General features: G+C 37.9%; 1 protein-coding gene across 2 annotated transcripts; it reads right to left on the reverse strand.

The window, feature by feature from the left end:
* Positions 1 to 312: 312 nt before the first annotated feature.
* Positions 313 to 5,306, reverse strand: LOC125775480 (uncharacterized). 2 transcript variants are annotated; one of them, XR_007421193.1, is made up of 3 exons: positions 4,159 to 5,306; positions 1,844 to 3,765; positions 313 to 979 (listed from the first exon to the last, which is right to left on the reverse strand). XR_007421193.1 is itself a non-coding variant. In XM_049446135.1 (3 exons), exons 1-3 carry the CDS (start codon positions 4,187 to 4,189, stop codon positions 644 to 646), a joined length of 780 nt encoding a protein of 259 aa, XP_049302092.1. In that variant the 5' UTR covers positions 4,190 to 5,238; the 3' UTR covers positions 313 to 643. The 2 variants fall into 2 exon arrangements, 1 of the variants encoding a protein (XP_049302092.1); XM_049446135.1 differs by having other exon boundaries at positions 1,844 to 2,256; positions 4,159 to 5,238.
* Between the last annotated feature and the right edge of the window lie 9,209 nt (positions 5,307 to 14,515).

Below are 14,515 nucleotides of genomic sequence, written 5' to 3' on the forward strand. Positions count from 1 at the left end.
TGAACAGTCCAGCCCGGCGGACTACAAAAATTTTCTCCGAATGGATCCTTCTGTATATAGGGAACTTTTGGAAAAAGTAACACCTTGTATTGAAAAACAAAATACTATTATGCGAGACGCAATTTCGCCAGATGAACGTCTCTCTGTAACATTGAGGTATTTGGCAACTGGAGAGAGCTACGAAAGTTTGAAATTCCAGTCGTATATTTCAACTGCAAGTTTAAGCAACATAATTATTGAGACATGTGAAGCATTGATTAAAGTTCTTAAAGATTTTATTTCAGTAAGTATATAATGTATGTATATTAAAGATTTTATTTCAGTAAGCATATAATGTACATATGTATTACATGAAAATGGAAAACAAAACAAAAATAAAATATTTCTTCAAATCAATAAAAATAACAAAAATAAAAAGAAAAGTTTGCTTATGAATAGTCAGAGTCGTTCAACAAGTCCGTAAATGTCTGATATTCCGTGTTGTTTCCGTATTGTTGAGTATTTATGGTTTCCTGTGGTTGTATGTTGACGCTGGAAATTTTTTGATATTGCTGTGGCTGAACTGTTTTATGAAGTCTGATGTGCTGAACTTCAGGTTGAGGAGTAGATATAATTTGCGTTGGACTCAGAAGCGGCGGTGAAATTAAGTATTCCGGACGACTTTGCAATGTTCTTGAATCAAAACATGTTGACGAGTTGTCACTATAAGAAAAATGTTGAAAACGTTGAACATCTGATGGGAATTTTCGTTCAACCGTCCCAAAGCTCCTTGGTACAACACCTCCATAATGGTTTTATTGGCAAATAATTGTTGATTAGGGTCAAGTTTCCTGAAGAGGACTTCCCAAGTCGAACTGAAGGTACTTGCATCATCATTGGGCCGCGTCGAATCTTCTAAAGCTTTGACTGCTTTAATAAGCAACTGTTGTTTTTCTTTTTTACCAAATTCTTCTTTGTCTTTTTTTGCGCAAGGTGCATTCTGAAAATAATAAATAAAAATAAAAACTGTTATCTTTCCAGTTGCCGAAAAGTGAAGAAGAATGGAAAACGATAGCTTCTGAATTTTATGAACTGTGGAATTTCCCGAATTGCCTTGGCGCTATCGATGGAAAACATGTAAACATTACGAAACCACCGCATTCTGGCGCATACTATTTCAACTATAAGAAGACTTACAGTATTGTTTTGATGGCCATAGTCAATGCAAAATATCAATTTATAATGGTGGAAGCTGGAGCAAACGGAAGAGTTTCCGATGGTGGTGTTTTCGGAAATACTATATTTTCGGCTATGCATGATGACGGAAAATTGAAAATACCTTCCCCCACAAAACCGTCTAGTTTTGAAAAAGAGCTGCCGTTTGTTTTTGTAGCAGATGACGCTTTTGCACTAAGTGAACATTTTATGAAACCCTATAGCCAAAGCGGTCTAACTCAGCATCAACAACAATATAACTATCGTCTGTCACGGGCAAGAAGGGTTGTAGAAAACGCGTTTGGAATTATAACTTCCAGATTCAGAATACTGCTGACTACAATACATTTATCTCCCGAAAAGGCAACGAAAATTGTTTTAGCAATTTGCTATTTACACAACTTCTTAAGCACAAAAAGCAGTGAATATTATCTTCGAATGATAAATGATGTAGGTGAAAATTCGGTACCTGCTTTGATGCAAATAGAAAAAACCACAAGTCGGAAGAGTACTACCAACGCCAAGGAAATTCGAAACTCATTTTCTGAATACTTTAATGGTGTCGGATCAATGTAATTTTGCATTTCGTTTTATAAATGAAAATATATAAAATATATACATAAATAAATAAAAATGTCGTTTTACTCACGTCTTCCACAGTCGTGTCCCCATTTTCCTCAATCTCTATTGATGACATGCCCGTCATCTGTGTTTCTTGCTCTTCCAAGAATGCCAGGTCATGAAAGTACCACAAAGACGGTACATATATTTCCTCTATTCCTGCTCCAGATTTCTCACTTCGCTTTATTTTTTTTAACTCACGCCGATAACATCCTCGAAGTGAGTTTATTTTGTATTTTAACGTTTCTAAATTAGCTTTTGGATCTATATCCTTATATTTTTTTAGCAGTGCTTCATAAGCAGCATTCTTCTTTGATTTGTTTTTATACTCCTCACTTTTCACCTTCCATACTTCTGGATGGCTTCGATAAATTTCGAAGAAGTCCTTCCACAGTTCTTCATTTACCCGTGACGCCATTACGCTTTGATGTTTGCTTACGACTGAAAAAATATACTGCGTGTATGATGCAAGCGTTTACACCATAAAACATGTTCACAACAACATCATGTTTTTAAAAAATTTTAAAAACCATCACACATGTATGACGAACACGAATTTATTATGTTTACACGTTCATTCTTCTCATCACGCCGTACATGCTTGCAAACATGTGTGATCGTGTAAAGGCCGCTTTTGATTCAAACTACTACGTGTAATCGAGTGTGGTGTGTATGTGATTGTGTGGGTGTGAGATGCTCTCATATGTGGGTTGTATTGATGTGGACTGTGGTGTGGTGATGTCGAGGTGAATGTGGTGAGTGTAGCGTGTTAGCGATGTGTGTAGAAGAGGTTTGGAGTAGGCGACTAAGGCTCATTTAGCTTATTTTACTCTTTTTTAAACAATTTATGAACTGTCGCCCCTAAATACTGTTTTTTCACAGTCTCTTCAAAGATAGGAATGACTACTTTGCCCCCAGAGCAACTCATTCTTGCTCTTTGCTCATTCCACTTTAAAACCCCACAATGGCGACACAAATTTTCCATAAAAATTTTAATCAGCTTTTGGCTACTGTTATCCAATGTCGCGTCATATTCAAAACCAAATTTTTAAAAACCCTCAATGAATTTTTATTATCATGCCACATACTAAAAAAATTTTCTTTGGGTTTCATTAACGGGGCATCTTGATAGGCTAAAATTTATGGCATGCTAGCTGTTAAATCTATTGCTATTACCATTGTCAAATCTGTATTTGGGCATTTGTTATCATAACGTAATCATTTGCGAAAAGTCGTCGGGTAGGTAGGTTCGAGGTGATGTAGCGCATGTTTTGAGCTCCAGAACTGTTTAAAGTTTTATATGGATAGAAAGAATTTATGTGGAAAATAAAAAAAGGAAAAATATACTTTTTTCTACAAATGTATTTCTTGAAAAAAAAAAAATGATTTCATATTTTCGGACTATATGTTATATTGTAACATAAATTTTATACACCAATTAAAATAATAAGTTGAATAAACTTTAGCCTGTCGAGATGCCCCGGTAGGCACCTCACATACAATCACCAATTATATGGAGCAAAATCAGCCAGATATTGGAAAATCCTAATTTTAGTTATATGGGGAGCTATATCAAGTTTGTCCAATTGTATCTATTTTAGACACAAAAATACTCTGTTATGAGTAAAATATGTTCTCTAATTTTCATTGAGATAACGCAACTATTGGCCCATATATGTAGCATAAGGTCACCTGGAAGTACGAAAATCTTCATGTTAGGTATATGGAGCTCAGGGAAGTATTGACTCGATTCAACCCATTTTTGATATGCAGATTTCAATTGAATATCTCACACATTGACCGATACTTTCGGTCAAAAGTCCACTGAAGATCCCCTTGAACAGTTTTGTTTGGATTTGGACAGTTTTTGGTCACAAAGTGGCATACTTTAAAGGAATCATTAGTATAAAAGTTTTATCCAGTTATATTAATTACTTCTTGATTTGTGAACTGGAAAGAGAAAGAATCGCATGTAATTTAAAATTGTGTTACATTGAAAGTTGGCGTGGATTTGCATGGATTGAAACCTAAAGTTTTTAAAGCTGTATCGAGTGTACTATTCCACTCTCTACCTGACTGTTTTAGGCCACAAATAGCCTTGTTTAGTTTTAATACCTTGTTCGAATTTTTGCTATCTATAAAACCTTCCGGTTGTCTCATATAAAAACTTCTTCTGTTAGATTGCTATTAAGATATGCATTTGAGATGTCCACTTGATGAAAATATAACTCTTTCTCAACAGAAATTGCAAGTAACATACGAATAGTTTCGTATCGAATTACTGGCGGAAACGTTTCCCAATAGTTAATTTCCAGTTGTTGACTACAACCTTTTGCTACTAACCTTGACTTGAAATCTCCATCCATATTTCCATCTGGATCACGTTTAATAGAAAAAACCAACTTGATCCAATTACTTTTTGACCCTTCGGCAGGTCCAAGTGTTGTTGGCTACTAATGCCGCATATTCATCTTGCACAGATTTCTCCCACTCAAAAAGTATTCGCTTGCTAATGCTTCTTTGACTGTACGTTCTGATATTCCTTTCTGGGACGACCAACCTTTCCTGTATGAACAAATCTTGGCTTACCGCGCCAGTTAATTCATATACTTATGAATGGTTAAAAAATTAATATTTTCTTTGGCAGAATATGATCTTTATTCTTAGAAATTCATTAAGTATGTGAACATGTTTTCGTATTATGCTATGGGTTATATATTATTCGTTAAGCTGATACATATTCATGTTTTGTGGCTTAGGTCTAAAGTCTAATTTTATTATTTATTGTAAACAAGTGCTTATCATGCGGTCTATGCATGTCTTGCATTCGAGTATGGTGTGGTATGAGTTCAAAGTCTTGTGTTTGATACTCTTGTTTATTTGATTAGGGCAGAACTGGCTTTATCAGCGTTTCTCATATACTTGTGTATAAGTGTCGTTGATACCGGTATTAACTCTCCTCTCTCTTGTAAAAAAAAAAAAAAACAAATAAAATGCCCGCATTTTTATAATGTAAAGGTGGCTGTGAGTTGTTGAAGTTCGTGTAGTTTCTTTCTTTCTTGAGTAACTTGTCGTAGTTTAATTAATTTGAGTAGTGTCCAAATTATCAGGACTATAATTCCAAAGGTTATGATTGTGTAGCAGTAGTTTGGATCGGGTGATCTTCAATTGGAATGAGTAGTTAATGTAACTTTCGGATATTCGTAAATTTAGTTTCTTCATTGGAGTTAATTACTTCATCAAATGTTATGGTGCCTTCAAGTTGGATTATCTGCTTTAATATATCCTGTATGTTTGGGTATTGTGTCTGAAAATTCTCAAGCGTTTTTGAGAAGCGAAAAAATCTTTACTGGGAATGCGCGAATAATTAAAATATTCCGATAAAGAAAACACGTCCGTTCGCTTTCTAGGTTTGTAATACAATAGCATCTTTATTTAATTTCATTTAGTTGCTTAGCCTAAATCTTAAACTAACGGCTTAAACTAGTGGTAATGTTCATATGTATAAAAAAGGGGTAAATATAATTATCTTATCATGCGGTCTATGCATGTCTTGCATTCGAGTATGGTGTGGTATGAGTTCAAAGTCTTGTGTTTGATACTCTTGTTTATTTGATTAGGGCAGAACTGGCTTTATCAGCGTTTCTCATATACTTGTGTATAAGTGTCGTTGATACCGGTATTAACTCTCCTCTCTCTTGTAAAAAAAAAAAAAAACAAATAAAATGCCCGCATTTTTATAATGTAAAGGTGGCTGTGAGTTGTTGAAGTTCGTGTAGTTTCTTTCTTTCTTGAGTAACTTGTCGTAGTTTAATTAATTTGAGTAGTGTCCAAATTATCAGGACTATAATTCCAAAGGTTATGATTGTGTAGCAGTAGTTTGGATCGGGTGATCTTCAATTGGAATGAGTAGTTAATGTAACTTTCGGATATTCGTAAATTTAGTTTCTTCATTGGAGTTAATTACTTCATCAAATGTTATGGTGCCTTCAAGTTGGATTATCTGCTTTAATATATCCTGTATGTTTGGGTATTGTGTCTGAAAATTCTCAAGCGTTTTTGAGAAGCGAAAAAATCTTTACTGGGAATGCGCGAATAATTAAAATATTCCGATAAAGAAAACACGTCCGTTCGCTTTCTAGGTTTGTAATACAATAGCATCTTTATTTAATTTCATTTAGTTGCTTAACCTAAATCTTAAACTAACGGCTTAAACTAGTGGTAATGTTCATATGTATAAAAAAGGGGTAAATATAATTATCTTCAACTTTTCGTTCAATATTGTAATAGATTATGGTAAGTATTAAGGTAAGTAGTAGATTAGTAGTATGAATGCATAATTAAGGTAAGTATACAATAATTTAAATAATTCAATATTTTATAATTTTTTATAATTCATTTTTCTTAATTTTAATTTCAGGTTTAAATATACATATATATCTTGTCGCTTGACGCAACACCGGCCACCTTGACAGGATCAGATTCCTTCAATATCCAGTGGAAGGACAGCCAGTTTGTGGATGGGGCGCTTAATCGTGCCCGTCTTGGTTGCTACTTCTGCGACTCGCACCTTGCCGTCTTGCCCTTCGACGGTTGCGACGACGCGCCCTAGTACCCACTGCTGCGGCGGCACGTTGTCCTCGTGGACGAGAACGAGGTCGTTGAGCTGCATATTGCGTCACTTGTTGCGCTCCTGAAGGCCCGTCAGGTATACTTTGGACCACTGTCGCCAAATTGTGGATGGGGCGCTTAATCGTGCCCGTCTTGGTTGCTACTTCTGCGACTCGCACCTTGCCGTCTTGCCCTTCGACGGTTGCGACGACGCGCCCTAGTACCCACTGCTGCGGCGGCACGTTGTCCTCGTGGACGAGAACGAGGTCGTTGAGCAGCATATTGCGCCACTTGTTGCGCTCCTGAAGGCCCGTCAGGTATACTTTGGACCACTGTCGCCAGAACTGTTGCTTGAGACGGCAAACAAGTAGCCATCTCTCGCAACAACGAACTGGGTCCACTTGCACCTTCTCGGGGGGTAATGCCCGCAGGGAGCATCCTATTAATAGATGCGCTGGTGTTAACGGCTCGCCATCGTTAGGATCTTGGCTCAGAGGTACTAGGGGGCGAGAGTTGAGGATGGCCTCCGCTTCGGCCAACACTGCTGCTAACTCCTCTGCTGTGAGTAGCGCGCTGCCGGTTACCCGAACGATGTGGTGTTTGGCGGACTTCACTGCGGCTTCCCATAATCCGCCTAAGTGCGGCGCTCGCGGTGGTATAAAGATGAAGCTCCACCCTTCGTCTGCTGCGAATCTCTTCAGTTCTGGGCCCATTGCCAGAAACGCCTCCTTCAATTCGCGCAGCTTGCGATCGGCGCCGACGAAATTGGTGGCGTTGTCGCTGAATATCTTCGTCGGGATTCCTCGGCGTCCAATGAACCTTTTTAGGGCGAGAATAAATGAATTAGTTGACAGGTCTGAAACTAATTCTAAAAGTACTGCTTTGGACGTAAAGCAAACGAAAACTGCAATATATGTTTTTACGGGTGGTCGACCGCGTATTTTTAAAGTTGTGTATATCGGACCACAAAAATCTACGCCACATATAAGAAAGGGCCGTAGTGCTCGAAGTCTTTCGACTGGCAAATTTCCCATTATTTGGTTTTGCAACTTCGGCTTGTAATGAAAACAATGTATACAGTTTCTTACGGTTCTACTGCAAGCTTCTCGGGCATTAATTAGCCACATGCGTTCTCGAAGAAGCGCAACCAACGCTTTAGCCCCAGCGTCGTGATTTCGAATATGCAGGAACCGTAAATACGTTATAACGAAGTGCGAACTTATATTTAATAAAAGCGGAAATTTGGCATCGTATGGGAGAGCTGCATTTAATAAGCGATCTCCTACTCGGATTAATTTAAACGACAGCGACTTATCCGAGTATTCATGCAAAAACGGGTTGAGTTTTTGCAAGATTGCGGGTAGGGTGGTGCCTTTATTTAATTTTTGAATAACATCCGAAAATTCTGAATGTTGGACCACCTGTGCAATTTTTAGAAAGCTCAAGTTTAGCTCTTCTGAAGTCAGATCTTGGCCCCTGGAGGATTTTGGTAGTCGCCTGATCCATCGTAATATATGTATATGCGACCACACGAAGCAATTTTTTATGAGAAGAGAATTTTTCAATAAGGTCCAATATTGAGTTTTTCTCAGCAGTCGAAATTAATGTAAATGTATTTTTCTTCTTCTCTAATGCTTCGTCTTCTGGTGAGAGCTGGAAGTGGTTATTAATTGGCCATAATGCAGGGTCTTCTAGGAGGAACTGTGGACCGCCAAACCATATTGAATTATTCAATTCGTCCACGTTACAACCCCGAGACACTTGATCCGCAGGATTTTGTTTCGTTGGCACATGTCGCCAATGTACTTTGTCAGTGAACTCTTGGATTTCGGACACTCTGTTTGCGACGAAGGTTTGTAGTGAAGATGGATGTGTTTTAATCCAATGTAAAACGATTTCAGAGTCTGTCCAAAATGTAATATTTTCGAAATGTCGACTCAACATAAGCGCTACTCGTGACCATAATTTCGAAAGAAGATGTGCTGCCGAGAGCTCAAGACGCGGAAGAGATTTGGTCTTCAGCGGAGCCACTCTAGACTTTGCAGTAAGCAGCATGCATTTAATACCACTAGCAGATTGGCTTCGTATGTATATGCAGCATCCGTACGCCCTTATTGAGGCGTCGGAGAAGCCATGTATTTGGCAGATGGCACTCGACTCAACGTTTACGTAACGAGGAATGCTTATCGATGAGAGCTGCATTAGGTTGGCTTTAAAGTTCTGCCAGCTAGTGTCAAGGCGCAATGAAATCGACTCATCCCAATCTAGTTTTTGGATCCAAAGCTCTTGCAATAAGATTTTTGCTTTGGTAACTAGTGGGGCTAGTAATCCAAGGGGATCAAAAAGGCGAGCAGAAACAGACATAATATTTCGTTTAGTGGCTCGCAGATCATTAAAATTGTCATCTAAAACAAATCGAAACAAATCCTCTTTCGGCAACCAATGGATTCCTAACGTTTTAGTGGAACTTTTGTCATTGAAGCTTAATGACTTTTCAGTGAAATCACTGTCGAAAAAATTAGGGTGGTTCGAAAACCACTTCGTTAAGGTGAATTCTGCCGAGTTTAATATTTTAATTATCTCACTTCTCAAAAGATCTAGAGACTCAAAATTTTCGGACCCTGTTAATAAATCATCAACATAAAAGTCTCTTTTGATGGCCAATGCACCGAGTGGATATTTCATCGTATTGGCATCACTGAGTATTTGCAAACACCGCGTTGCGAGAAATGGAGCAGGCGCAGTGCCGTCTGTTACGGTGTTAAGACGAAAAATTTTAATTTGCTCAGAAGGATGCTCTCTCCACATAATAAGTTGACAATTTCTGTCTTCTTCATGCATAATTATTTGACGGTACATTTTAGTAATATCCGCTGTTAATGCATACTTATGTAAGCGAAAACGAAGAAGAGTTGAATATAATTCTTCTTGGATGGTTGGACCTACCATCAAAAGTTCATTCAACGCTATTTGAGTTGAAGATCGACTCGAAGCATCAAAGACAACACGTAATTTGGTTGTTGTGCTCTCGGGCCTTAAAACGCATTGATGCGGAATGAAGTAGTGTGGCTCACTCGGGATCTTATTGTTCGTTGGGCTCATGTGACCCAATGCTCTATTTTCATTCATAAAGTCCAGATACATTTTGCGAAGTTCTGGATCTTTTAATGTCCTTCTCTCCAGGGCCTGAAACCGCCGAACTGCGGTTTCATATGAATGACCGAGTAACTTGCGGTCAGCTTTAAAAGGCATTCTGACTTGAAGCCGTCCTGAAGGCAATACTTGAGTTGTATTTACGAAAAAATTTTCACACTCTTGTTGCTCTGGTGTGAATTTGATGCCATTTGATTCTGAAGGTAATTCTTCTAGAGCCCAAAATTTTTGGACTACTGAATCGATTGACGTTAAGTCTTCTTCAGCTTGGCATAATGTGCTATGTAATCTGGGAGGAGAACTTATATTACTGGCGTATTTGCCAGATACAATCCATCCTAAAAGGGTTTTCTGAAGAGTTGGTTGGTTAGGACCATTTTTAATTTGACCAACAGCTAAAAATCGAAAAATGTTTCAGCACCCAATAGGATATTATTTTTTATATTAATTATTTAACCGCGACTTGACAAACGCGTTTAGTTTCGACCCCACTTTTGTATTGGAATTGCCAACTCCAATTACGCTTAATGTTTTGTGCTGACGTCGAATCCGCAACTTTTGTGCCAAGTCCTCCGTCATAAAGTTGACTTGGGAGACTGAGTCCAGCAAGGCTCTCGCAGGCAGGTAATCTCCGCAGCTGGTCCTCACTAGAATTACTGCTGTTGCCAACATGACCCGATCCGGCATACTGGCTGTATGCATGGCATGTGTGGTTGATGGTTGCGGATGAGGTACAGCGGGGAAGGACACTGGATACTGGTGCAACAGCGAGTGATGGGATCGATTGCATATGCGGCAACGATCCGCTCTGCATTTGGAAACCGTGTGACCCTTACGCAAACAATTTTGCATAAGGGCACCGATTTCACGAACTCGAACCTCTGCTGTACCGGAAGCGCCTTGAAGGTGGGGCAGGCAGTCAAATGGTGATCCCTCGATTTGCACTGTTGGCAAAGAGGCTGCCTCGTATTTGCAGCAACCTGCGCCGATTTGGTCCTGTCCATATGTTGTTGTTTCCCATGATGCGCATTGCTTGTAGGTATGGGCTTCGTCTTAGAGTGTGATGCTCCTTCCGCTGATAGTTGCTGGTATCTCCTATTTAGGGTGGCTTCACAGTCCTTCCACAGTGGCAGTTTGTCAGAGTCAAGCGCTTCTTCCCATTTGGATCGGGTGACAGGGTCAACCTTTTTCATTACAATGTGTATGATTATTGCGTTCGTTATTTGTTTTTCATCGCCCAGCGATAGCAATGAATCATATACCGCTGACACTTCGTCAATCATTGAACGCAGGGAAGGCGCAGAAGGCTTTGGGATTGTTGGCAGCTCAAAAAGTTTAAATATTGTATTGAAATTTATCAAACATTTATTATCATAAACTTTTTTGAGACTTGCCAACGCTTTCGGGTAATTTTCATCCGACATCTGAAATGCTTTTACTGTTCCCAAAGCCTCTCCAGATAGACAATTAACCAAATGGTTAAATTTTTCTATATATGGGATATTTGGATTATTATGAACCAAGCTCTCAAACAAACTCATAAAATTTTTAAACTCTGAATATTCTCCCTTGAATTTCGGCAAATTCATTTTAGGGAGCCTTGAGCTGTGAGAAGCTACGAAAGAGGTTTCGGCAAATGAAGTTTTATTTTTCGCTAAAATTGACTTTATTATGGACTTCGTTTCAACGATGATGTCCTCTAACTCCCCTCGGGCCATGTCGTCTTCATCAATTTCTTCAATCTTTGATTGGCATTTCATTAATTTTTCACTATGTGAATTTAATATATCTAAACGACATTCCAATTCTATTGGATCTAAAGATATAGTCTTTTCGAGAAGGCCCGTTTTAATGCTCAAAATACTACTTTTCGCAACCGTTCTTTGACGTCTTAACGATTTTAAGTCCGTCAACTCCTTACTTGGAGACAGGTTTGCGAGAGTTGGCTTTGGCTTGCTCAGTTTGCTTGTTTAAATAAAATTTCCGAAAAAAGACTACAACGGTTGGCAACAGATATACTGAGAATCGATAACGAAAACGAAAAAGTATATGTCGATTCCCAAATATACGAAAGCCAAACTAATAGCAATAAAAGTTGGCAACAAATATATTTGGAATCGGTGACGAAAACGAGAAAAAATATTGACTCTCAAGTTTACGAAAGTATACGAAAGCCAAACCGATAAATGCGCAAAATGAGCAATAGCACAAAAAAGTAATTTAATTGGAAAATGTCCGAACGAAAATCGACAAAAATTGCGAAAAAACGACCAATAATTGCAAACGCGGATCGAAAAAATTGCGAAAAATATAATAATTTAATTTGCAATTAAGAATCGTTCACCTTTATTTCAAAATAAAGGGCTACCGCAAAATCCCAAAAACCCTTATTCACTTTTAATTCGTATATGTATATATGTACGTACATATGAGTATGTACTAATTTATATGTATATGTATATGTATATATAATAAATACAATATAATCAATATGATGAAAGTGAAAAGGGAGAGCCAAGAACTGAAAGTGCACTTGTTTTTTATGTTTGCCTTTTTTTTTGCACTGCTTTCAGTAAATCGCACTCGTTACCTGGTGCGTCGGCTGTTTGCCGGCGCTTACGTCCCTTTTGCAGAGAATGCAGCGGCAGCTCATTCCCACGACGGCAGCGATTTGATGGTAGCAGCGGCTTGGTGGCAGCAGCGAGTGATGGAAGCAGCGATTGATGGTAGCAGCGACGTTGTGGCAGCAGCGAAGTGATGCTGTGAAAACTGGACACTTTGCGGTATAATCTTGCGGAGTTTTGTAGCGGCACTAGAAGCGGTAACTTTTAGTGGTACGGCACAAAAAGCGGTAGATATTAGCGGCACTTCACTGTCTAGCGTTTTTTTTTTTAATTAGTGTTAGACCGGCACTTTTAATTTTAATAATAATTATTATTATTTTTTCACGGTACTTTCATGCGAAACTGTTTCAAACGCTTTGGTGGAATTTTTTGTGAACCACTGTACCTACCGTTTCCCAGTTTCCTTACACTTATGTATGTTTTGTTTGTCTTTTTTTCAGTTAAGCACTTCAGCACGCACTTGTACATACATATGTACGTTCTAATATGGTAAGTAAGCGGGAGTTAGTACAAATGTATGTATATATGTATGTATTTATGTATATGATTTTTTTTCCTTATTTCCTTTTAATCTTTTTAGAAATTTGGTAGCACAGGTAAGTAAACAATTTTTTCGTTGTTTTTAGCACACACTCTGTATCACGTATGTATTGTAGTTATGTATATAAATTTTTATGTATATTTTATTTATTGCAGGTTCCCTTTTTTTCAATTTCCTTTGTTTCGTTTTTAACTATTTGCTGCTGTACATATCACTTCACTCACTGTATATAGGGATCACTCCACTTTTAAAGTCGCACCTTCACTTTAACGTAAGTATGTAGATAAGTATCACTTTAGTTTTGTGTTTTATGTTTTATAATTATTTTTCCTTTATTTAGGTATCACTATCACTGCACAACTGTCACTTCCACTATAGTGGTTATGTACATACATAGGTATGTATGTACATGTATTTTTAGTTAACTATGTATTTTTATACTCTCGCAACAAAGTTGCTAAAGAGAGTATTATAGTTTTGTTCACATAACGGTTGTTTGTAAGTCCTAAAACTAAAAGAGTCAGATATAGGGTTATATATACCAAAGTGATCAGGATGACGAGTAGAGTTGAAATCCGGATGTCTGTCTGTCCGTCCGTCTGTCCGTCCGTCCGTCTGTCCGTCCGTCCGTGCAAGCTGTAACTTGAGTAAAAATTGAGATATCGTGATGAAACTTGGTACACGTATTTCTTGGCTCCATAAGAAGGTTAAGTTCGAAGATGGGCAAAATCGGCCCACTGCCCCGCCCACAAAATGGCGGAAACCGAAAACCTATAAAGTGTCATAACTAAGCCATAAATAAAGATATTAAAGTGAAATTTGGCACAAAGGATCGCATTAGGGAGGGGCATATTTGGACGTAATTTTTTGGAAAAGTGGGCGTGGCCCCGCCCCCTACTAAGTTTTTTGTATATATCTCGGAAACTACTATAGCTATGTCAACCAAACTCTACAGAATCGTTTTCTTTAAGTATTTCCATATACAGTTCAAAAATGGAAGAAATCGGAAAATAACCACGCCCACCTCCCATACAAAGGTTATGTTGAAAATCACTAAAAGTGCGTTAACCGACTAACAAAAAACGTCAGAAACACAAAATTTTACGGAAGAATTGGCAGAAGGAAGCTGCACCCAGGCTTTTTTTTAAAAATTGAAAATGGGCGTGGCGTCGCCCACTTATGGACCAAAAACCATATCTCAGGAACTACTCGACCGATTTCAATGAAATTCGGTACATAATATTTTCTTAGCACCCTGATGATATGTACGAAATATGGGTGCAATCGGTTCACAACCACGCCTTCTTCCAATATAACGCTATTTTGAATTCCATCTGATGTCTTCTCTGTATAATATATACATTAGGAACCAATGATGATAGCGGAATAAAACTTTACACAAATACGGTATTTGAGCTGAGGTATCACGTTTAAAAAAATATGTAAATGACGGATAATGAAATCTCGATTATCACTTTATCATGCGAGAGTATAAAATGTTCGGTGACACCCGAACTTAGTCCTTCCTTACTTGTTATTTCTTTGTTTTTTGTTTTTGTTTTTTAAGGTTTAATTTTTTTTTTTAATGTGTTTAAATATACAACACGAGTGTTATATGTACAATGTACATTGTACATATATATATATTTTTTTTTAATTTTGGTCACCACTTTCACTTCGCCGAAAGCCGAACACCGAAAACCGAGATTGACAGGCAATTAGAAACGATATGGTTATTAAAACCGAAAACGAAAGTTAAATAAAATATTCT

Source organism: Bactrocera dorsalis, chromosome 1 (assembly GCF_023373825.1).
Source record: "Bactrocera dorsalis isolate Fly_Bdor chromosome 1, ASM2337382v1, whole genome shotgun sequence".
Lineage (NCBI taxonomy): Eukaryota > Metazoa > Arthropoda > Insecta > Diptera > Tephritidae > Bactrocera > Bactrocera dorsalis.